Source organism: Chiloscyllium punctatum, chromosome 5 (assembly GCF_047496795.1).
Source record: "Chiloscyllium punctatum isolate Juve2018m chromosome 5, sChiPun1.3, whole genome shotgun sequence".
NCBI classification, from domain to species: Eukaryota; Metazoa; Chordata; class Chondrichthyes; order Orectolobiformes; family Hemiscylliidae; genus Chiloscyllium; species Chiloscyllium punctatum.
The window spans coordinates 50,371,860-50,397,729 of NC_092743.1; the positions used below are offsets into that span (position 1 = coordinate 50,371,860).

The window sequence follows — 25,870 nt, forward strand, 5'->3', positions numbered from 1 at the left end:
GCATCACTATGCTTAGGATGCAGGAAGTTAAAATGGAATTATACATAGAAACAAAAACAAGACAAAATATCAGTTCCACTTGAACTAAATGAAACATCCTTCATAAATAGAGGTTTATTAGAAGTGTCAACCTGCCAGTTTTGCTACATTCCATGAGAAGCATTTCTGTTATTGTCTGAGATTGTCGACAGTCAATATTAATTAATGTTGAACAAAAACAGAAATAGGTTTTTTAAATTAATTAATTAATGATTGTTGTTTATTCTAATGAAAATAATGCATTGTCAGACCACAGATCTATACGTGAATACGAGTTTCCAAATCTGACTGATAACTGTGTTTGAGGATTCAAACAGGTGAATAGGATCATTGATTGTCTGAAGTCTTCTGGGTCAAACAGTCAAGGAGAATCGTCACGTCTTACAGAACTACAATCTGGTTACAGTAGTGAACGGGTGCCAAGGGTAGAGTGAGGCTTCACAGAATATCCACCCTGGGCTACGACACTGTGCAAAATTTAAACATTTTGAAACATTAAACACCCCTCTACCCCAACCCTATTGTAGTTCCTCTTGCACCATGTCCATCTGTTCCGCATCATGTCCTGTAACCATACCTGGCCATTCAGGGTCTCCATGTCAATCTATGACTCCCTTCCCTACTTCCATATCCCTCATGTCAACGTACGATCTTGCACCCACTCCATAATCCCTTATAACCTTCATGTCAACCAACTCCCTGGCCTCACCCATTATGCCCACTATTCCAATTTACTGCCAACTCATGACTTCACATGCCCCTCACTCACTAGATTTTAATCATATATCTGTACCAACTCCCCCTTGAGCCATCATGGGCACAGCTCAGGATCTATATACAGATAAGATAAAATAATAATTAATGAAATTAAAATTTGTGAGAAGATTTGTAGCTCGGGTGCTCGTTGTGGTTCTGTTCGCCGAGCTGGGAATTTGTGTTGTAGAGGTTTCGTCCCCTGTCTAGGTGACATCCTCAGTGCTTGGGAGCCTCCTGTGAAGCGCTTCTGTGATGTTTCCACCGGCATTTATAGTGGTTTGAATCTGCCACTTCTGGAAGCTGGAACTGACAACCGGAAGCGGCAGATTCAAACCACTATAAATGCCGGAGGAAACATCACAGAAGTGCTTCACAGGAGGCTCTCAAGCACCGAGGATGTCACCTAGACAGGGGACGAAACGTCTGCAACACAAATTCCCAGCTCGGTGAACAGAACCACAACATTAATGAAATTAATTTAAGTATTTATTGCAGACTTTACACTATATTTAAATCATAAAAACTCATTCGCTGCATTTACCTTCCTTCAATGATAAGATACGTTACAATTGCACTCAACTGCTCTATCTCTTAAAACAAGCTTTGGAATTCATAGTCCCATTTCAAATCATCTAGAATAACTTGCAGTGGTCAAACTGTGAAATAGCACGTGATATTGTGATAATGAACAGTTGTGAAATCAATCATGCTGATTAATCCAGTAATAGATGTTCTCAGGTGTTTGGCACCAAATGTGAAACAGAATAATGAGTTTTTTTTAAAACAGTGCATACTTTTCTTCAAATATATGAAAGGTAGCGCTTTTAAATGCCAAACAGCTCCCTTTGACAGTTGTTTCCGATAGGTCCTAACAAGACCTCCAAATATGCCTTAAGAGTTTTGATCAATGACTTTGACAAGTTTTCTGATAGTTCCTGAGTTTATGCACTTTATACACATATTTAAAGCCTGTTTTGGTTGATTAGAGAGGGCAGCCAAAAACTATGTTATTTCCCCAAAAGGTGCCTGGGGACCATATCAGTGCAGGTCAACAAAGGGACACCATGGCTACTCAAAGAAATGCACAAGGTCTTACAGATCTACTGCGAACACTTCATGCTTTACAATCCTGGGCTCCAGAAGCTGACTCAAGTTCCTCTGGGAACTATGACCATGAAGATAGGCAGGACTGGGAATTTTCAGCCCATCTGCCATTTCTACCATGATAGACATTTTGTTGGCAAAAATCCGAGGACTGCAGTCTGTTTGTGAGATTGAGCAGTGAGTCTTTATCAGAGATTGTTCTAATATAGTAGACTAATGCTATGGCACAATCCAGTCACAGGATGCCATGTTTTGAGCAGGCAGTTTGGTATAGCTGGTCACACTTGTAACAACATGCCCAACTATTTGTGCCATCTCTACCAAACCACCATGGGGATGTGTCTTCATTATGTGCAAGATTAGAATGCCAAATGTAGAGCAGGTGCCATTTGACAGAAGGACATGTGCAACAACCATTCAGGGCTGAACTGACAAATTGGAATATGTTCAAGTTCTTGAAGGGCATTCTACAACACTGATGTGAATGGCACCATGAGGTAACAAAGACGACTATCCCATCTCACCACTGTCACTTCAGCAACCAAGTTGGAGGTCGAGTACCCAGCAAAACCTCTCATCTGCAAACTCCCCTTCCATTTTGTTTTCCTCCCTTCAGTTTGTCTCTCCTCTTCTGACTCCCCTTTATCCTCGACAAACATTTTTAAAAGGATTAACTTGGCAATTAAGTCTTGCTGAAAGCCTTCTGACTGCTACGGTTTTATATATGCCCATTCCATCTTAATGCATGCACAGGCAATTTTTCCCCTCAAACCGCTACAGTGTTCTCCCAGTTAACCCAAATTTATAAGTTTCTGTACAAGTGATAATAAGGATCTAACTTTTGGAAACACATATAAAGCAGCATGTTCCTGCCAGAGACCATCTAAAATCTATTTCTAAACATTCAGGTGTAAGGTAACATATTCATTCATCAAGGTTGTGGGGTCATCTTATTGGGATCGCCATTAAATCAATGGAGTTCAGTGAGGAAATAATAAGAATAAAAGCCTCTATTCCCTTTAAGATGAGATATTCTATATTGTGGTAACATTCAATGGAACAGTTTGGTAAAAGTACATTAACAAACTCAAAAAGAAGAAGTCTAGACAATCATAAGCATAGACAACAATGAGGAGCAGTCACGTGACTACATGAATGCTGTTATGAACTCTTGGGTCAAAGGAAAACCATACCAACTTCTACAACATCGTACTTTCAATTGGTACAGCTTCAGTACAGTACAAGTACACTGATGATAAATCCACATTGCTTAAATGACCCAGAACAAAAAAAAATTGAGGAAAAAAACCTGAATAACACTCTCAGAGAATACTGAACAGCGGTCATTGACCTGAAAACATTAGGTGGGATCTACGTACACAGTTAATCTGCTGAATATTTCCAGCATTCTCCTTTTTATTTCAGATTTCCAGGATCTGCAGCATTTTGCTTTGTCTGAATAACATCATTTGATTTTGAGTTGAGTTGACATCAGGCTCAAGTAAGAGGATGGACTAGATATTGAAGACAGTTCTGGATAAGGTTGAAGCCCCATCTGTTTATTGTCTTTTAACTTCTGAACAATAACTCTGGAAAAGTCTTCTCCATGGTTGTCACTAGTGTCCAAAAGTTGTCGGACTTTTGCTGTTCTTGTGGGTTTGGTGCTGATGAGCTCATAATCCTCTTTCATTACTAAGTCACGGGAAATTAGGGCATCCAAGGCTTGATTCAGACATGCCTCTGTCATCTGATTGATAATATCCTCCCTTTTGCTTTGAATCCACTGGTGAGCCAAACCGTGAGACACACTCTCTGTGATGAAACCTGCAGGCAAGGCATATATCAATAAATGGGTCATAATATAAACATAACAAAGGTGCAAGGATTGAGATACCTGCATTGTAGTTGTTTGCTCAAGAGTCAGCCAATGGTAGTGTTTTATACATTTTTAGGGTCTGCACTTTTTGAGGCAGAAACCAACGTTCAAATATCTCAGTGTAGACTTGACCAGCATCCAAAGTGTAGAGAATTCGAGTCGATGATGGAAGAGCTCACTGAATTCTAGTGGCTCCTCAGTTTCTGGCCAATTTATCCTGTCCCTACCCTTCTTGCATTTAAATGTTTCTGTGGATTTGGAATTATGCATCCCCATTGGTGATTTTCTGACTCATTACCATGAAGGTTAGACAAAATGTTATAAACATCAAGGATGTCTGAATGTTCTTGCAACCACTATGTTTAAGCCCATGGAAGGTTTATTTTCAAAGGCGCTAGCGTTTCAAAAACAAGAAAGCACAGTGTTTCAATATTTAATCATATTGGTTTTATTTTTCTCAGTGGGAGGTGGATGTTACTGGCTGGTCAGCATTTATTACCTGTACCTAATTGCCTTTCATGTTTCCTTGGTGTTGGTGCACTGCTTTCTTGAACTGCTGCAATCCATGTGCTGTAAGGAGACTCACAGTGCTATTAGGCAGGTAATGGCAGGAGTTTTGACCCAGCGACAGTGAAGGAATGACAAGATATTTCAGGTCAGGATAGTAACTGACTTTGATGGGAATTTGCGGGTGGTGCTGTTCCCATATATTTGTTGCTCTTGTCCTTCTAGGTGGAAGTGGTCATAGGTTTGGAATGTGCTGTCTCCAGATCCTTGGTGAATTTCTGCAATGCACCTTGCAGATAGTACACACTGCTGCTACTGAGTACCACAAGTTGATGGAGTGGATTCTAGAAATTGTGTTCTGAATACTATCAAGCTTGAGTGTATTTGGAACTGCATCCATGCAGGCAAGTAGGGGACTATTCCATCACACTGCTAACACATACTGTGTCAACAATGGACTGGCTATGACAAGTCAGGAAGTGAGTCATTTGCCACATTCCTAGCTTCTGACCTGCTCCTGTATTTATATGGTGGGTCCAGCTGTATTTCTGATCAATGGTAACCCCGGGATGGTGAAAAGGGGATTCAGTGATAGTAACACCATTGAATGTCAGGAGGCCATAGATAGAATGTCTTTTAGACTGCGTGTTATTGTAAATGGTCATTGTCTGGCATTTGTGTGGCGTGAATATTACTTGCCACTTTTCAACTCAAGCGTGGATATTGTCTAGATCTCATTGCATTTGAACACTGACTACTTCAGTAGCTGAGTCATCATGAATGGTGCTGAACACAGTGCTATCATTGGCAGACATACCTATTTCTGATCTTATGATGGAGGGAAAACCATTGATGAATCGATTTACGATGGTTGGGTCTAGGACATCCAGCGGAGTTCCTGGAGAGATGCTCTGGAGCTGAGATAACTGACCTCCAACAAGCACAACCACTTTCCTATGGGATAGGTCTGACTCCCAACTTATGTAGAGTTTTCCCCTGGATTCCTGTTAACTCCAGCCATCCATTTACATTGCAGCCGGGTTTACTGCCAAATCCCATTGCTAAATAAGTGGGTGACCCAAATGTGGTACTTTATTGTTGAAATGTGCTAGCCCCCAGGATTTAAGATGTTACAAGTGGAAGCTCCACTCTAGTCCAGATGTGATCTGAAGAGCTCTCTAGAGGCATTTTAAGGCAAATTTGTTTAACTCATGCAAGTCTACAGATTATGAATTTGAGGGCAAGCTTAATCAAAATTGGGAACCATTTTCATTTGCTTGATGAAAAGTGGCTGACTTAGGATTTTCAGTGGAAACTAAAGAAGTGCAACTTCTACAAGTCCAAGATCGCATATTTGCAGACGTTTAAAAAATATATTTGCAAATGCTTGCCGATATCCGTAAGCTCTAAAGCCATCTGAAAAGTGCATTTTTGGAGCTCAAAACAACAAAAATCACTCGGATAGGCAAATATTCCTATCCTGACCTGCCATTTTAAAGGTATCATAAATTCAAGTTTCAATTTTGAAAAAACTTTTCATTTGTATGAGTGTGATCAGATGATAATTTACAAGACAACATTGAATCAGAACACCATAAATATCTAATGATTTAAATGAAGTGGTAATGTATCCTGGAATTAATTCATAAGGCAATGTTCACATGAAGTAATGAGTATAGTTACCCTAATCAAACATTTTTATCCAGGAATTTACACATATATGAACATGCAGAATAAGACCAGGAGTAGACCATCTGGCAGTTTGAGCCTGCCTTCCCATTCACTATTATCATTGCTGATCTCAGATTTCTGAATTGCACATTCCCATTTACCTCTAATAATCTTTGATTCCTCTGCATAACAAGAATATTTCAACTTCTGCTTAAAAATAAATTAATCACCTCCCCCCCACCAACTCTAATGCCTTCTGGAGTTCCAAAGTCACACAACCCTAAGAGTGGAAAAAAAGAAACCTTATCACTCTATCCTGAAAGGATGACATCAGATGTTAAAAATAATGCTCTTCCTAGTTCTGGACTCACCCACAACCGGAAACATTCTTTTCATATCCACCTTATCAAGACTATTTGGATCTTATACACCTCAGTCAAATCACCTCTTACTTTTCTCAACTCCAGCCTGTTCATCATATTCACAAAAGACAGCCCACTCATTTCAGGAATCGATCGAGGAATGCATCCCTCAACCATCTCCAAATGATTTACATCCTTCCACAAACATGGAGACTAAAATTGAATAAAGTGTTCGAGATGTAGTGTCACCAATATCCCACATGATTTAAACATAACTTTTTACTTATATGTTCAATACCTCTCAATCAAATATTACATTATATCTATCTTCTTAATTTTCATGTTGTAACTACATACTAGTCTTTTATGACTCATGCACTAGAACACCTAAATTCCCCAGCTACAACTTCCACGGTTGTCTTCATTTAAGTAATACTCTGCTTTTACATTTTTTCCAGCTAACAAGTGAACAACATGCCATTTTTACACCAGCCCATAAATATTTTATGACATATTGTGACTTGGAAAAAATTGAGAACTACAGTAGCCCTTTAGAAGGTCATCATTTCTATAAAAGTAATTGTAAAATGCAAGGTGGGAAATCCCTCATAAACTGACCTTCTCGCAATCCATTCCATTTCACAGCTCAGCCATTTCTAACAATGTCTCTGCTTTCACACTATTCCAATTAATCATGTTACTTGTATACTATGAAGTGAAATCATAGCTTCTAGCAATATAAACTTTTGAAGATCAGCATAAAACACAAATGCATTTTACATTTAGCTGCAATTTTCTAGCAATACAAAAATTCAGTTTCTTCAATCATAATTACACAGATTAAGTTCTACATGTTTAACTACAGTACATCTGTACTCACTAGAGCAAGGTTGGAACGTTATCGATCCTGATCCACTGTCTGGTTCACTTTCAGGAAATACCTTTTTAGGTATAAATGTGTCATCAGGTTGGCATATCATCGTCTGAGGCAAACTGCCTTCTTCACTGGGTGTGACTAAAGATGGTGTGTACAGTTCTTCATGTTGACATTTTAAACTAGACAAAACATTTTCATCTGTGCTTCCTATGAGGAGATATCCAGAAGAAGCAGGAAAAGATTATGTACACAGGTTAAAATGCTTTCCTCCTTATTTTGTATGTTTTTTTTGAAAATTAATAGAAGTTTCTAGAAATATAGACCACATCCTTTTGGAAGTCTGCAGAAGTAAATGGCATAAGCATAGAAACGGCATTAAGATAACATTTAAAATGTGAACTAATTTTGAACCATACCTGGTGTTACTTAGACTGAAACATGAAGAAAACCTACATTTGAAAGGCCTGTATTTAAATGATAATGGTGCACTAACACATAGTAGCTTACATCAGTTACACCGCCTCAGCTGACTTGGAACTATCTTGCCATTCCTTCACTGTTGCTAGATCCAAATTCTGGAATTCTGTTTAGCATTGCAGGAGCATCCACATTAGATGCACTACATAGTGTTTCAAGAAGGTAACTCACCATCACTTTTCAACAACAACTAGGAATAGATAAATATTAACCTTCCCTGTGATGGATTCCATGCAAGAGTAAAAGTAATAAGATTCATTATTTTGCTCCAGTGCCCTGAAATGCAATGCAAAGGAGTTTTATACACGGCGCTGAGAATACACAAGCAGCAAGAAATTTATTTGTGCACAATTGATGATGCACAGATGCTGCCCATGATGCTGTGTGGGGAGATCAGCTCTGTATTGATAACTTTCTCACTTAAAATGACTCATCCTGAGCTATTTGCTGCTAGTAACCACAATGATTGGTCTCTTCTTGCTACACCAGTTGGGGAGACTAAAGATTGATATTATTAACCTCTTCTCAGGTAAACACAACAGTTCTCAATTGAAGACATGCACCCAAAGCCTAATTTTTTTTTCCATCATATCACTTGACTTTAAATTATCATTTTCTACATCTGAACCATTCATGTATTCATCACTCCCAGACTCTCCTTGACAACATCTCATCTCCTTTCCTTGACAAAATGTAGCATATATCCTAATTAGCACTGACTTCAATGCTCTGATACCTATTATTTGCTTCCTGTCCATTAAATAATCCTCTATCTTTGGTAATACATTACAACTAACTCCATGAATCTCTATTTTGCCTTTCAACTTTGTTTTGCCACCTTAACAAATGCTTTCTTAGAAATCCAAGAGTACTGGCATCCATGGGATTCCTTTATTCCACTTGCTACATCCTCAAACAAAATTTCACTTTGATTTGCCTTATTCTAATCATACTATGCTTTTCTAAATGCATTGTTAAGACTTCCTTAATAATAGATTCCAAGGGACTTCTAATGACTGATATCAGACTATGTGGCCTGTAGTTTTCAGTTAACTCCTAATTTCTTGAAAAGTAACTTTATATTTGTCAACTTCCAATTTTATTTCCAGTCAAATTTGGACTGATCCCAAACATAAAGAAGATTTGGAAAATCACATGCAATTCATCCATTAACTTACAACTGTTCCTTTCATACCTATTATGTAGACCATCAGTTCCCAAGCTTTGACTACATCCAAGAGCTGAAAACCATTATTATAGTTTATACCCAAGGTCATAGTTGAATTGTTTCAGAGGCATAGCATTTAAAGTCCAATTGCTAAAACTAAAACCGCAAGTTCATAGAGGAAAAAAAAACAAGCTTTGGTAAACATCCAAAGGCTGAAAAATAAATCATTAAAATAATACAAAATGTTATTTCAGATAATTACAACTCAAAAGGTAACTATTACGTTTTTTTTGTAACTAGGTCTCTATAATGGCAATTAAATCTAAACCATTTACCTTTCTAAGATTAGATTTGATTAGAATCTCTACACAGTGTGGAAACAGGCCCTTTGGCCCAACAAGTCCACACTGCCCCTCCGAAGAGAAACCCACCCAAACCCATTCCCCTACCCTATATTTACCCCTGACTAACATGGTGGGCAATTTAGCATGGCCAATTCACCTGACCTGCACATCTTTGGATTGTCGGAGGAACCCCACACAGACACAGAGAGAATGTGCAAACTCCACACAGACAGGACCCTGGTGCTGTAAGGCAGGAGTGCCAACCTTTATTTGTGATAAAAATGTATCTATCTTATCGGGCATCATTCAGGTAGAGACTCTAATTTCATTTCATACAACTATTCCCTGCATGAATCTTACTCAGTAATTTCCAACCACCGTTAAACTTGTTCTCCATCTCGGTTTGTCTTTACCCATATTGCTACATTATTCTACATATGTGTGGCTCTCTCAACAGCACACTGGCAAACTGCAAATAATTAATAGACAATTAATTGTACTGTTCAGTATTTCAGTTTGAACACTAACTCAAAACTTTTCAGCTAAGCATTACTTCTGATTCAGTTTATGATGTAGGTTCATACGTGGACCACAACAACTGAAATCTCACCCCCCTCCATTCCAAAGGTCATTGCCTCTTCAGAGAAGATTCTTGGCCCTGGCAATGGAGAAGGGTCATGGCTACAGGGAACAGCATCTGTCTGCTGATACTTCTATCCCATATCACTACCACACTCCCTTCCGTTCATCATTACTGGGATATTGCCTGCACCTTATTTTGTGATCAAAACTTCAGACCTTCCCTTTTTCCACACAGGTCACATGTGTTATTGGAAGTACCATTAGGTAAGATGACTATGGAGCCTTTTTTTTGTTGGCGGCTTTTATTTTACAATTTTGACAAAGAGAAAGCTCTGAAAGAATATAGCAGATGGATTGAAAAGTAAGAACTGCACATTCAGCTCAAGTGATTTTGTTACAGTGTTAATTAGATCATTCTTGTCCAAATGGCAGAATGAGTACCACATAGCATTAGTGGCTGTTTAATGTCACAACCTGCCAACACCAGAATTAACTGACAAATTCTCAGTTCAGTAGAATCTACAACAGTAATTTTTACAGCCTCCATTATTGGATCTGAAAACTATTAAACATACGGTCAGTAACATGGCTTTATATTTTCTTATCAACCTGTTCAGAGATGTTATTACACAACTCTGGAGCAGTTGGGACTTGAACCCAGGTCTCCTGACTCAAAAGGTAGGAACACTACAGCATGAGTGAAGTGAGAGAGAGTGAGAGAGAGAGAGAGAGAGAGAGACCATGAGGAGTTACATAACTGATATGAAACTAACTATCTTACCTGTTGATCAGCAAATGAGCTGAATTCAGGATTAGACTGCAAGATTGTAGCGTCAGTCATGGGATCATGGTGACAGACCCTTTGAAAGTGCTTTGCAAGCCCTCTGCTTGGGAATCACCACTCTAAATTGCTACTCCACTTGCAAACATTCACTCAGAAATTCCTGACTTTTAAAAGTGACTGATGAAATAATAAACTTTAGATTCATTCCTTGTGTTTCCAATTTTCCTTCAAGTGTCGCCATCTTTTCGCTCACTTCATTCCTTTCAGTAACACCACAAATTAATCTTGTAGATGATACATGTTCTAAAATCCCCGAATTATCTCACTACACTATTGCACCTGCATCCCTCACCATTTCTTAAAGCGATCCACTTACGGCCTCTTCCTTCCTTATCAATTCTTCCTCAGGCAGCTCATGCCTGGTCACCTCTGTATTGGTTTTAATGATTCATTCTACTCCCATCTGCACAGCAAGCAATACATCAGCTCTACTTACTGATATCACTGTTTTCTGATACTGAAGGCATAATGTTGTACGTTGGAAGTGAGGGAGCTGTAGGAAACTGATGGAGAACTCCAGCTGACTGCCGAAAGGAGACATCTTCCTGATGGGAGGACAAGGAATGTGGTTCTGGATTCATAGCCTGGCATACAACGGAAACAAATTAAATCGGGAAACAAAACGACAGAAAACATGATTTAAACAGATACCAAATCACTTTAATATTAGTAAAGTGTGAAAGGTCTGATGTGCAAAAACATTATCTACCAATTCAAGTAATGTTACATAACAAAAAATCTGTCTTTGGTAACAACAGATACCTCTTTAAATCGGACTGGTGACAGGTTAGTGATCTGGCAGCCAGAAAGGCCATTACATGTGTGGCTATTTCTCTGCTGATCAGTAGGAAAGAATCACTCACACATCATGCTACAGGTGCTTTCCACAGCACAGGAAGCTAATGCTCACTGAACACTTTATTTACAGCAGCTCTGTAACCTAAAAGAACTGTAATGCTCACAAAGCAAACAAGGTCAACAAACCTGAAATACTTGCTGCTTGGATAGAACACAATAAGCAGAAACATAAAAAGTTAAGAAAACTGATCTTGGGACCAGCATCAGCCTAGAAAAGGGACAAACCGAAAAATGAAGAGGGGAGTATGATAAGGCTGTGTACTGTTAACAATGTTATTCAACCAGTACACAGAAAAAACTCTGACAAAATATTATACAGCAAGCAAAAGCTAAATGATTAGACTATGGGTTGAGTATGAACTCCAAAAATAAATGCTGATGTGAAAGGATGTATAAGAAACTAAAATTAAGATTTCAGTGGATGGTATCACACTGGAACAAGTCGATATGTTTGTCTACTTAGGACAAATAATAAGAGAAGATGGCAGATATGATGTAGAACTTAGGAGGAAGACAGAGATAGCCAGATGTTATTTTGTGAAGATGAAGAATCGGTGACCAACAAGGAAACTTGAGTTCGTAACAAAGAAACAAAACTAATAAGATGCTACATTCTTTTATCTTTCTGTATGCATTAGAAACCTCATGGACAAATTAAGAGGTATTTCAAATTGCAAGAACAAATAAAAACTCTAAAAAATTATATTTGGATAAGAAAACACCAGTACTTTGGCCATTTGATCAGAGGTGAAAAGCTATAGATCTTTTCTGGAAGACAAAGAGGACGGCAGCAGAAAGAATTAGGAATAATTGGATGATAGGTGTTATAAGTAGTTGCAGATAAGCTAAGGTGAATGTGTGAGGATTCCCCCTCTCCCCATCCCAATTAGTTTACTAAGAACATGTTCCTCACTGGTTTGCCCTCCCCAGTGGTGCCCTTCAGAGCTGACAATGACTTGATTCTCACCTGTATCAACTGTATCCTTAACTAATTAGAATTAACAGCAACTTAGGGATATTTCTACATTTCCTTCAGTCTTGAAAGCAGCACCACATTATTTTCTCATGTGGGTTTTTTGGGTCTTGCTACGAGGTCAGGCCAGATGACTTGATTGTTAAACTATGTTTATTGCTTCATCAGACATGATTGTAAGTTACAGAGCAAGATTCTCTGTGTCATATAGGATCCAATTTCACAACAACATGAACACTTAACTAGTGAAGTCACATGACATTACAGCTTATCTTATTGCTTCATTATTCATGAAACGATAACACTACAGCATCTTCACTCATAAGAACTCCCTTGAACTGCACTGATAAATTTGAGAAATTAATTAGGCATAATTCATTCCTGGTGTAAAGCCATAAGGTATTTTAGTTTCAATACTAACTTCTCTAGTTACATTTTCAAGTAGTTTTCATTGTAGCTTTTATAATATGTTGCAACTGGGCAAACTGTTTCCTCAATTTTAAATCCTCCTTTAATTTGTACAAAACAAGGCACACAATAATATGCCCCATTCCCCTCCAATTTCTGCTTTATGATGACATGTACATAACAGTAACTATTCTTATCAAGAGTCTAATGTCAAAGTACTTTAAAAAATACTTCAGATTCACTACACCTTTAAAAAAGATACCAGAAGTAAAATAAATGTTTATTACCTGTACTGGTATATTAAGTGACTTCAAATCTCCATTGACTTTTTCATATGATGCTGAAAACGTGTTTGAATTAAAATTTCCCTATAATTGCAAAAGAAAAATAAAAAACTAAATTTAGTTTCAATCATAATTAAAATGTCCTACTGGTTTTACCAGAATACTCAACAATAAATGGGAAGGCAATGGCCCAGTGGTATTAATCACTGTTAATCCACAGACCCATGTAAAGTTTTGGAGACCCAGATATGAATCCTGCCACAGCAGATGGAGGAATCAGAATTCAATAAAAATCTGGAAAGAAGGGTCTCATAACGACTATTGTTGACCGTTGGGAAAAATCCATCTGGTTCAGGAATTGTCTTTAGGGAAGGAAACTACCATCCTCACCTGGTCTGGCCTATATGTGACTTCAGACCAACAGCAATGTGGCTGACTCTTAACTGCCCTTTGGGCAATTTGGGATTGACAATAAATGCAGGCCTAGCCAGTGATGCTCTCAACCCATGAAATGAATAAAACAAAACATTTAACCATACGGACAGTAAGTTAGTGATCCATGTTGGCATCAGCAACTGAGTTCTGTTTCTGCAGCCCATATGGATTGCAAAGTAAAATAATTTTAATGTACACTCAATTGGGATTAAATCCTTATACTGATGCTGTACCCAACTTTCATCCAAGGTACTGGACATGTAACCTGCAACTAACCTTTACTTTGCTTTAAAAATGCATCAAGCAGCATAACTCTATTGACAAGATATTCACAAGACTGCACCAGGTTACAAGATAATTGTAAATGAGTAAAGCCATTCAGTCCATCTTACTTACACAACTTCGAAATAACAATGTTTCCTATCGACTGTATTGAACTGTTTCTTAAAAGCACTTGTTTTTTTCTTGCCTCCACTGTTCTAATTGGATTCTCTTTTGACGTATCACCCATTTATTGGAATGAAGGAGAATGTCCTGATAAGTTGCAAAGTTAGCTTTTATCATGTTAATCTGTGTATCCTTTAGCTCCATTCCTCTCATTCAGTAAAAGGTGAGCAAGTATTCAGATTTCTTTTTCTTTTACTTTTCTCCCAAAAAACCTCTCAGGTACCTCCTATTCAGGTTGCAATGTCATATCTCACTATGGTCTCTATCTGCCACCTCTCCCCTGTACATCAATTGTTCTAATACCTCAGTGCATTGAGAAATATAAAACAAGCTGCTGATTCAAGTGAATACAGCACTAATTACACGTTATGTATAACTGTCAACATGAAACCTAATTTTAATCCAGGGATCTTGTGACACTGTGATAATGTCCCAACTTTGGACCTGATGGTCTGGGATTCAATCAAACCTGGCATGAAGGTGTGTGATAAAACATTCAGACAGGCTCATTTCAAACCCTAAAACTTAACTGCGGCAGAAGATAGCATCCCTACACTGGGTGTCAAGATCCAAGTTCAAGTTCACCTTAGAATCTGATGGCCACAGGGGTAAATTAGTAGGAATTCCAGGGGCTAATTTAAAAAAAAACTGACTGTTACATACTAACTGTGCAATTAGCAGAAAAGCCCAACCCACTTTGAAAAAAAATTAAAATCTACTTACTTTTACTCTTTTAAGTGATAAAACATCTTCAAGTACAGTCAGTTCATTAAATGCTCGAACCACTGGTTCCAGTTCCATGAGACATTCTTTATAAACAGAAAGAGGTTTTAAATTAATGGTTTCTCATATTATCTTTAAATTTTGAAACCTAATATTTAATCTAAATCTTGTTTACTGGACACTAGAGAAATTTTTCTGTACACGATTACAGAGATTATGTGGCAGGGCAAGATTGCACGAGTTTAATTCAGTGCAATTCATCTGAAATCATCTACGCCAGTGTAAAAGTGAAAGGAATTCCACATATAAATTACATTTGAGCAATGACACTTCATCTTTCGCTAGTTTAAAAACCTTACATTAAAAGCCAGACCAAACTGTCCATGACCCAGATTGAATTGACTTTCATTGCAACAACTCACCTACCCGGTGTCCAGTCCTTTGATTCTTCACCAGTATCTGTGTCTGACTCTTAAGTGACCAGTTGAGGGCATGTTACCTTCCAGGCTGCATTCCACCCAAAATTTCAATTTTGCAGGTGGAGTGAAAAGATTGAGCTTCAGCCTTCCTGCTCAGAACTTAATTCCATGGAGGTAGGTAGGTAGGTGTCATGGTCTGGGATGCCACCACTCTGCATAATGAAATTGCCTTCCCACCTCCAGATCCTCCACTTTTGGGACTGAAGGTGGGGATCTCCAGACCTTGGGGATGGATAGGCAGCCAGAAGCAGAGCCAGCAGTGCAGTGAAAATGACCAAATGAGACTTAGCTGAGTGAAGCTTTCTTGGGGAGTTATGGAGTTCAGAGATATTGCAGAAATATGAAGGACCAAGTCATGGAGGGAACTGAAAATTGGGATGTGGACTTAAGACATTGCTTGATGGGGTCAGTAAGTACAGGGGTGATGGAATGAGACATACAGCAGAATTTAATGCCATCTTAGAGGTGGTGAGGTCTCTGGGTGATTGGGTGGAAGAGTGCTGAATGGAGATTCCATTAGCGTCTTGCTCTCCTCTAACTAGTTTCGGGTGCGAAAATTATAGTCAAACCTTTCCATCCCAAGAACAACTGGGGGAAGGGGACTTCAACCCCTGTAGGTGCTCAATTCAGAAAGATGTCTAATGCTGGCCATTTAGGTTCCTAGTTACCTTGGAATAACATCAAGTTTCCAATGGAAAGGCAAACCAGGTTACCCACCAGTTAAACCAAAGTCATCCCATTGTATAAGGAGGGGCACAAGCAGAGTCTTGGATGACCTCCACTCAATGGAGAGCAGGCTTTAGGAACCCAGCCAGGAGTGTATTGAATTGGCTGGAGATAGCAATTGATTAAATGAAGGATTCAGCAGATGGGCTGAGGCAGGAATGAAGTCAGGGAATGCTATACAGCTTGAAATAGGTCATCTTACTGATAAAGCAGATAGTGGGAATCTCTCTTTTAGTGAATATACCAGAGTCAGAAATAGATGTCCAAATATTTCATTTCCCAAGGCTTTGGCACACCATAAGGTTGGAAACACGTATTTTAAAAAATAAACAACTTCGTAAAAGTGCTTCTAAATAGTATTAAAAAAATGGGAAGGTCTGCAAGTATTCTTCCAATAGAATTCTCTATTGTTGTAAGCAACAGTACAGGCCATGCTGACCAGATAACCACAAGTTCTGTAAAGTCTGTGATTCAACAGTTCCTCAATATAGAGGAGAGTAAAGTTTTTCCATGTGAAAAAAATTGACATTTTAATCACAATGCGAATGAAAAAAAAAGCAGCATATAATTAAATAATATTTTCCACAGATCTTGTTTAAGTGCTGGTGCATAAATGATTTCATTTTCAAGCCAGTTTAGTGATAGAGTGCTCAGGAATGTTTGTTTTGGCTGATCTATTCACCAGTAGAAATACAGATATTCAAAAAGACTCTGTTTTTCAAAGATGCAGCAAAATGTATGGCAAGGATGTCATGACTTTAATAAGGTCAAATGTGGCTACACCAACGTTTTCAAACAACTTCAAATCATCACATTGATTTAATGCAATGTGTTTTGGAATCATAGCTTGATGACTCAGTTTACAGGAAATTGTAGATATTAAATTGGTCTGACAAGGAGGGAGTAATAAGTCAGTGATTTGATTGGATTTAAGAGAGACCAACTCCAGGAGGAAGTGGCTTTTCTGTCTCAGAGGATGACAGAAATATGCTGGGCAAATAAATTTAAAAGCAACTGAAATCAGGAAGATATTCATTGTTACTTTGAAGTTTGTAAAACCTCACAGAATTGCAAGATTGAACACAGCCTGAGTTAGCATCGAGGGTGAAGTTCAGTGGCTACTAGAGATACCAAACAGGTGACAGTGAAGGGCAATTTAACTGAATCTTGAAATGTGAAAATGGTTCACAAGTTGTTTTAAAACATCATGGAGGGGGAACAATGAGAAATTACCTTTGATTTAAGAGTTGGATGCAAAATGAAGACTTTATGGTGATTAGCTGGATGCAGAAATCTTGGAAAAGGAAAAAAGAGATCATAGGCACAGCATCAGTGTCAATCTAGTGATGGAGTAATGCCACTTTATTGGTATGTAGTGGAACTATACAACAGGAAGGGTACTTCATACTTCATCAAGACTTGAGCCAGTTTGTTCAGGCTCTGGATGCAATAGGGTCAGCTGGGTTATATTCATGGATGGGAAAGCTCTTGCTTGCGAGACCCACATTCTGGAGAACGATATGATGAGTGAGAGTGATTGAAGGTTGGCTATAGGGTGTCCATTAGACCATGAGAAATAGGAACAGGAATGGGCCATTCAGCACCTCAAGCCTGCTTCAATATGATCATGGCTGATCGAACATTCTTCACTTTGTTTAATTTTCTGCCCTTTCCCATAAACTGTGATTACAATTATTGATCAAGAATATATCAATCTATTTCAGCTTTAAATATACCCAAGGAATCTTCCCCCACAGCTCTCTGTGGCAAGGAGGTCCAAAGACTCTCAGCCCTCAGGAAGGAAATGCCTCCTTATCTCAGTCTTAAATTGGCACCCCTTTATTCTGAGACTATGCCCTCTGGTCTGAGAAGCGCCCATGAGGGGAACATGCTCTCAGCTTTTACCATATCAAGCATCTTAAGAATCTTATATTTTACTGAGATCACCTCTCATTCTTCTAAACTCTAACGAGTAAGTCCCAATCTGTTTGCTCATAAGACAATCCTTCCATACCAAGAATCATCTTAGTGAACTTTCTTTGAACTGCCTCTAATGAAATGCTATACTTCCTTAAATAAGAGGACCAAAACTGCATTCCAGATGTGGTCTCACCAACACCTTTTACAGTTTTAACAAAGACTTCCTTATTCTTATACTTCAACTCCTTTGAAATAAGGGCCAACATGCCATTATCCTTCCTGATTACCTGCTGCATCAGCTGAGCAATAATGACCCCCTGGTTAGAACACCACCAAATCTCTCTTCCTAATGAGAAAACAGTTCTCTGGGACTATGGTAACTTCACCATATTTTATCAGTGAAAAAGCTAACAAAATTAATTATATAAAAAGAATATTCACCGTGAAAAGGAGGGAAGGTATTTTGGATTCTGATCCAAGAGAATCAATTACCAATTCCATATTTGGAATTTTGTCTTGGTATGAAAGTCAGTTTTATTGAAACACATGCAGTTGGGTTTAACCAGGAATCAGATAAAGAGTCTAGAATTTACTAGCAGAAATGGAATGTTGATTAAACTAAGACAATAACAATTGCACTGAACTAATAATGTGAACCAAGCCATGACTGAATCAGGTAAGAGTTGAAGAATGGCAGTTGATAGTGATTTAATGACCCTATGCTCGTACCATGTTGGGTGGATGCAGATAACAATGTTTTATTCTCCTCACAAACTGCACATTTGCAACAACTTACTAATAAAGGAAGGCCGTTCATTAGGGTTTTGAGACCAGCCACTAATCATCAGCCCAAGTAGTGTTTCCCGGTTGGGGATGTCCAGTGGTAAACTCTCCTCACTGGTGTCAGGTCGGGAACCCTGCAGTACACTGAACATGACCTGCACTGGGTTTGTAGCATCTAGGAAAGAGAGAATTACAAAGGAGAAACTTGACTGACAGTGCAAGCTAACACTTTTTCATATCAATTGAAATTTTCAGGATCTTAACATTAGCCAAAGGAAAATATTTTACATTCAAAATATGAAAAAGTTAGAAAATGGAGTAAAAGACTATAGAGGTAAGAAACGTGGCTGCAAAATTACATTTCACTTAAAGTATTCCATATTTTACATCGCTGATGCCAAGTTAACTGAATAGAAGTTGTCTTATGCAGACATTTTGTTTAAAGTATCAACAATATGATTTCGCGAACAAAATATTCGTTGTTATCAAAACACATAATACAGCATTAAATACTCATCACTGTGGTTGGACAAAAGTTGCGAATGCCGTAATTATGCAATTTTTCAAATTACCTTTAATAACAAGGATGAAGTTAACGACAAGCGCAATTGTACTTTCCACAAATTTCCAAAGCACTCACAGCTGATGAGGCTGTTTAGAAGCATTTAAAAATTCACTGACGTAATGCAGCAGTCAATTTGCATATAGTGAAATCTCTCAAATGGGGGGAAAGAAAGAGATTGCACAATTTTGTTTTTGGTGACGTTGGCTCAGGGACAAATGTTAGCCTGAATACTGATAGAATATATCTTTGAATAGTGTGATAAGCATTTGAGGGCATAGACTAGGTCTTAGCTTGACACCTCATCTGAAAGACAGCACTTGCTGCACTCCCTTCAATACTTTGCTGCAGAGTTGGTCTAGATTATTCACTCAAATCTCCAGCAACAGGGGTCAGCTTTTCAGCATCAACCCAGTCAAAACACCCAGAATCAAATGTTTAAAATAAGATTGTGTCTCATTCTCATAAAATCCAGAATATAGAAAAATCATATTCCATATCTCCTTACAGGACAGCTGTCTTATCTCTAGAAAAAGAAGAGTGATTTTTTTTCCTTGCATCTCCGCAAAAAGTAAATATATCTTTCCTTGTGTAGAGAGGCCAAAGCTGTACATTGTAGTTCAGGTGAGGACACACCAAAGTCTTATATAATTGTAGCAAGACTTCATTAGCTTTGCATTCGAAACCCTAGTAATGACAGTCAAAAATTGTCTTGCTCATTACTTTCTGTACCTTGATATTAATTGTATTTTGAGATCCAAAACCTTCTGAATAACATTTCATGAATTTCTTTCATAATTCACAAAATATTCTATTTTTCTAGCCTATCAAAATGAGTGACTTCATATCTTCCCACAAAATATTCCATCTCAATTTCTTATTCATTCATGTAGTTTTTCAATAACCCTTTTCAAATTGCAATCTCATGTTATTTTCACAGCTTGCCTTACGACAGCAAACTTGAACACATTCCACTTCATCCTTTCATCAAAGTCATTAATAGATTGTAAATGACCAACTCTCTGCTCTGATGCTAGCAGCACCACAATCGCCTGAAACATGAAGGTAAGGGGTTTGTTGCTGCTGTGTTTGCAACCTTTAAATCAATCCTCCAGCAAACAAAGAACTCAAATTCATGGGCACTTATCTTGTGCAACAGCTTTTGTACGGCACACATCCTCCGAGTGCTCCAGTTTCCTCCCACAATCCAAAGATGCACAGGTCAGGTGAATTGGCCATGCTAAATTGCCCAGAGTGTTAGGTGCATTAGTCAGAGGGAGATGAGTCTGGGTGGGTTACTCTTCGGAGGGTCAGTGTGGACTGGTTGGGCCGAAGGGCCTGTTTCCGCAATGTAGGGAATCTTAAAACAAAATTACTGAATTTCTAAAGAAAATTTAAAAATACTCCTTCCTTCCTAACCTGCCAGTAACTTCCTCAAAAAACTCTCAACGGATACGGTAATCATGATTTCCTTTTCATAGAGCAATACTAACTATGCACATACACATTTGGATTTTTTAAATTGTCCGATTAAGAAACTTTCTAATCATCTTGCGCAGAGACGCTGGCATATACCTCTGGAGGCAGTGGGATTAAACCCAGTTCTCCTGGCTCAGATGCAGGGACACTACCACTGTGCCACAACAGCCATCTAAAATGTTGTGTTGCCATTCCTTACTGATTCTTCTAGCTTTCTCTCACTCAGGCTGACTGACCTGTGGTTCCTATTGTTCTGATAATTAAATATGTTGATGATTAGAAATTGATGGATTCAAATGTATCAATTTCATTTTTAGAGGATAAAGTCAGCAGAAGGTCTGAAATGAAAACTGAATGGAACCAACCTTCAAATGGCTGTTTTCTTGAAAGGACTTCCCACATTATTATTGAATAGCTACAAAAAGGGAACAAAGCATATTTAAGCACAGACTTTACGAGCTAACAAAGCATAAACGTTATTTCCCTTTGTTACTTGTGTAACAATCACTCTGCATATGCTCTTCCTGAAGCAACTTAAAAATGTAGAAATGCAGCAGAATATTTTTAATAAATTTTTTCAGAAACACTATGATTGGAAAATGTTAAAACAGTTTAGCATATTTGAAATATTTAAACCACATATTTCCAGTTAAGGTCAGTTACAAGAATAGAAATTGAATATTGCACAAAAAGATATATTGCAAAATCTTTTCATCCTACACTTATCTAGCAATTTTCCTGATGAGTTTTAGACAACATATTTCCGCAACATCTCCCTCTTTTCAGCAATATCTAAAATTTAAAGATACTCTGCTTATTAGCTGCTTGATAAGAATTGAGCTGATGTGGCTTTGTGGACTTGCTTGGTAGCCCTGGGATGTTATCAGACTTTACCCTCCCACGTCTTTTTGCCCTGTTGACAAAGGGATTGTGGAGATAGGTTTTTGAGGCTGCATTATATCTGGATGAGATGAGCTCAATAGGACTAAGTGACTCTTCTCTTGCCCCTTCTCATGGAATGTGTGATCTTGAAATATAAATAAAAAGGAGGGAGGCCTGGTCAAACTTGGTCACAAGATATAGCATTTTGTTCAATTGCCTCCGGTTCCACTGATGGAAAATATTACGCGCAGGGAAGGTTAGCTGGTTGTAGGAAGGGATCAATTACAGTTGGAGAGCAACCTGATGTCAGACTCAGAGGGAAGGATTCCTGTACCCCTCTTGGCCCATGAGCAATGTTGGAAAAACACTCTTTTGGAACACTGCTCCAAAAGCTTGGTGATTTTAAAGAAACCTTTTGACCATAACCTGGTGTCGTTTGACTTCTGACTTTGTCCACCCCAGTTCAACACTGGCACCTCCACATCACGGAAAAGCACTCACCTACTGGATTGGCCTGCTTCTACTTTCCTTTAGTTGCTGGGGTTCCTGAGCCTTGGGAACCCCATATTGTAGCCTTTAAATTTCAAATAAATCCTAAAATTTGAGGTAGAGAGCCTCATTAAAATTAGGGTACATCCAGATTTGTCAGTCTAGAACAGGTTACTCACTCAGATTTCTCTAAACCTGCCCTGGTTCAATATGATCTGGCATTTTTCTGAGAGGTCAGAAACAGGTTTTGTATATTTACTGAATTGAGTTGACACTGGAAGGCAATGGCATAGTGGTAATGTCACTGGGCTAGTAACAGAACCCCAGACTAATATTTTGGCCCTAAGGGTTCAAATCCCACCATGGCAGATGATTGAAGTGTAAATTCAGTAAATATCGGGAATAAAATGCTAGTCTAACGATGGTCATGCGTCAACTGTAAACACCTATCTAGTTCGCTAATGCCCTAGAAGGGATGTTAGACCCACAGCTATGTGGCTGCCTCTTGATTGCCCTCCGCGGAATTAGGGATGGGTCCAACATCCTATGAATGTGTTTTTTTAAAAATCCCCTTCCTAGTGTTAAAAGGACACATCACTACATTGATTCACAGTGAGCCTTTAGCTAATAGTTGCATTCCTATCTCTTTGCAATAGATACATTGTTTGAATCCTGCTCTGACTATTTCCAGTGACTGGCAATCCGAAATCTGGATCTTAATTTGAGGCAATCTCTTCTGGGATCCTCCTGATCAACAAATGTAATTGGTCTCTTCTCATCACATATGTCATGGCAGTCCACAAATTGTCCTAAAAGTCCTACCATCACCCTACCATTGGTACATTAAAAAAAAGTTATGATCATGGAAAATGTGTTCGTGTCATGGCCAGCCTGCAAATATGTTTTCCTATTCAAAAACACCACTTTATACTTTTAAAGATTAGACTATTGCCTAATTTACAGATTCATAGATAGATGTTTTTACTTCCACTGAAAACACACCAACAGCTAAAACAAGTCAGAAAGTCTCAGTACAGTCAATGCGGCTGAAATGATAAAAAAATGTAAAGATTCATTTCTGAAAGCATAACTGTGGCTACATATATCTCAGCTTGTCAAATATAGCAAACTACAGGAACTTTTCCAAAATGTATAGAACTGTAAACACTAAATGAGGAACTTAAAATTATGATGGCATTAAATCTTGCCAATTACATGAAATATTTCTAACTGGGAAATTGCACTACTGCGGAACTCTGATCTGACATGACTCAGAAATTCAAACTTCAGGTTTTTTTCCTACTTTGTTTTGCCTGTCCCAGGAGGTTGTATGGCTATGTGGGAGTGAAAGGAGATACTTTCCATGTCGGGATGCAAGTCTCAGTAGAATGGTTGATTTTTCCCTGTCCTTATTTCTAGGTTCACTCGTGCAAGTGATCAAGATGGTTAGAATCTAGAAAATTGTCAGAGAAGCCAAGAAAGAATCCCAGGTGAGTGAAACCATGGGTTAAAAAGGAATTGGATAAACACTGAAGAAGTAAATCATTGTGGTTTGACTGCCACGCAGTGAACAATGTGGACCTCCTTCTATCTTAACATCAATATTACAGTCTGGTGCTGGAGAATTCAGTAAGTCATGGTTTTTGCATTGGTACATTCTGCATGGTTTTACCAAGAGCCTCAATGGCTTGGATCATGCTTACAGTATGTTGACAGCAAGATTCAATTTAACATTTTAACCAAATCTTTCTTGCCAGTGCAGAATAAGAGAGGGGTGACTTAGTCAAATCCATGCATCATATTACAAACATAAAATGTCAGAAGGCATGAACAATAACTTAGTTGCCTCAAATGGCAAACTATCTGTGAGCAAATTCTTTCCAAGAAAATAAATGCCTCACACCAGAATGTGGTGATATTAAAATGTTAATTCAATACTATCCAAAACTGACCTAATATTAGGAGGATATGAACTAGAACAAAATGAACCACACACCAAATTCTGAAATCTTCTAGTCTTATGCAGGTAACAATAATGAGTGAACCATTCAAAACAAATATTTTATTCAGTTCCCATGTTTTAAAAAATCATTTCACCGTACCTGTACATGTCATGTTTCACATCTGCACGTTTTGCTTTGTTCGGCTCATACTGCTCTGGAGCCATGTAGATAACAGTTCCTCCCGCTGTGGGAGATTTAAGGCCTGAAGATTTACTCATGGTTAAACGTCGCCATTTTGACATCCCAAAGTCTGCAATCTAAACAAAGAACACACATTCATCTCTGAACTCAGCTAACCAAACATGCTGCAATTTTAAATCACGAAAGTCAAATCATTGTTTAAATGGAAGAAAACCACAAGGTGAACTTGTGACATGATTTAAGAGCATGGGGACATCAGAGCACTGTAAAAGGGATATGAAGGTAACTAAAAAGCCATTTCAGTGAACAATTATTTTTTAACGTCCATTCATTAATGGGACGGTGAAAGCTTGCCTTATCAGCAGTACCAACAACCAATCTTAAATGTTTTTGAGAGTATGCACTGTTTTCTTGAACGGCTGCAGTCCATGTGCTAAAGACTCCCTCAGAGTTGTTACAGGAGTCTTGAATTATTATTAAACAATGACAAAGGAATAGTGATACATTTCCAAATAAAAGACTGTGTGTGACTTAGAGGGGAAGCATGGAGTTAATGCTTCTCCTGCAGCTGAAAGGTGTAGTCCTTCTAGGAGTAAAGCTGTGATTGGCAAGGTGTTGTCGCAAGTTGCTGCACAACACCTTGTGGATGGCATACTGTTCAAGCAAGTTACATCAATAGTAAAATGGGTGAATGTTGAAGGTAGTGGATGAGTGCCAATTAAGTGGACTATTTTATCCTGTCCGGTGGTGAGCATCTGGACCCATTTTTGAGTCACATTCATACAGGCAAATAGACAGCATCACCTCACAGTCCTGACTTATGCCTTGTAGATGGTGGACAGGACTTGGCAAGTTGGGAGCAAATATATTTGCCACAGGATTCTACGTCTGTGACCTGTGCCTTTAACCACACAGTGTTTTATGTAACTGGTCCACTTCAGGTTATCGAATTTTTTAAGTTATAGAATTCCTACAGTATGGAAACAGGCCCTTTGACCCAACAAGTCCACACTGACCCTCCGAAGAGTACCGGACCCAAATCTACCCCTAGCTAACCCCTAGATCATAACATACCGCCGAACACTATGAGCAATTTAACATGGCCAGTTCACTTAACCTCCACATCTTTGGATTGTAGGAGGAAACCCACACAGAATGTGCAAACTCCACACAGACAGTTGCCAGAGGCTGGAATCGAACCCGGGTCCCTGGCACTGTGAGGCTGCAGTGCTAACCACTGAGGCATTATGTCGCCCAACCGTTTCTGATCAATGGTTGGGGTTTTAATGTTGGTAATGACCTTGAATATTATGCATGTATGACTTCAGCTAATGGAGCAGTTTCCTCTGGTTCCCAATGACCGCAAACCTACCAGTTTCTTACACAGTCAAATGCTGCCATGAAGGTAACCATGTCATTCTATGCACAGAATTTTGAAACTCAATAGAGACAAAGAAGATACTGCTGTGATAAAGCGGAAGAGGACTGATTTGTGTTAACAACCAAGTTGGATGCTAGTGAGAATTCGCTTTCTGTTCAAAAGGAAGGAAGGAAGGAAAAGACCATACCATGGAAATTCTTGAAGATTTAAAAGAGCAGGGAGTCACCAACGTGGGCCTTACTAGTGAAAGCTGGATCTAGAAAACATGGGCTGGGTACAGCAATGCATGC

General features: G+C 38.6%; 1 protein-coding gene across 3 annotated transcripts in view; it reads right to left on the bottom strand.

The window, feature by feature from the left end:
* Positions 1 to 1,153: 1,153 nt before the first annotated feature.
* The window catches only part of ripk2 (receptor-interacting serine-threonine kinase 2), a 66,376-nt gene continuing 41,659 nt past the window's right edge, over positions 1,154 to 25,870 (bottom strand). For all 3 annotated transcript variants that reach the window (XM_072570285.1, XM_072570286.1, XM_072570288.1), the window contains exons 4-11: positions 24,158 to 24,315; positions 21,050 to 21,099; positions 18,657 to 18,818; positions 14,736 to 14,821; positions 13,134 to 13,214; positions 11,044 to 11,191; positions 7,196 to 7,399; positions 1,154 to 3,723 (exon numbers count right to left, since the gene is read on the bottom strand). In XM_072570285.1, coding sequence (XP_072426386.1) covers positions 3,365 to 3,723; positions 7,196 to 7,399; positions 11,044 to 11,191; positions 13,134 to 13,214; positions 14,736 to 14,821; positions 18,657 to 18,818; positions 21,050 to 21,099; positions 24,158 to 24,315 — 1,248 coding nt within the window. In that variant the 3' untranslated portion in view covers positions 1,154 to 3,364. The remainder of the gene's footprint in view (positions 3,724 to 7,195; positions 7,400 to 11,043; positions 11,192 to 13,133; positions 13,215 to 14,735; positions 14,822 to 18,656; positions 18,819 to 21,049; positions 21,100 to 24,157; positions 24,316 to 25,870) is intronic.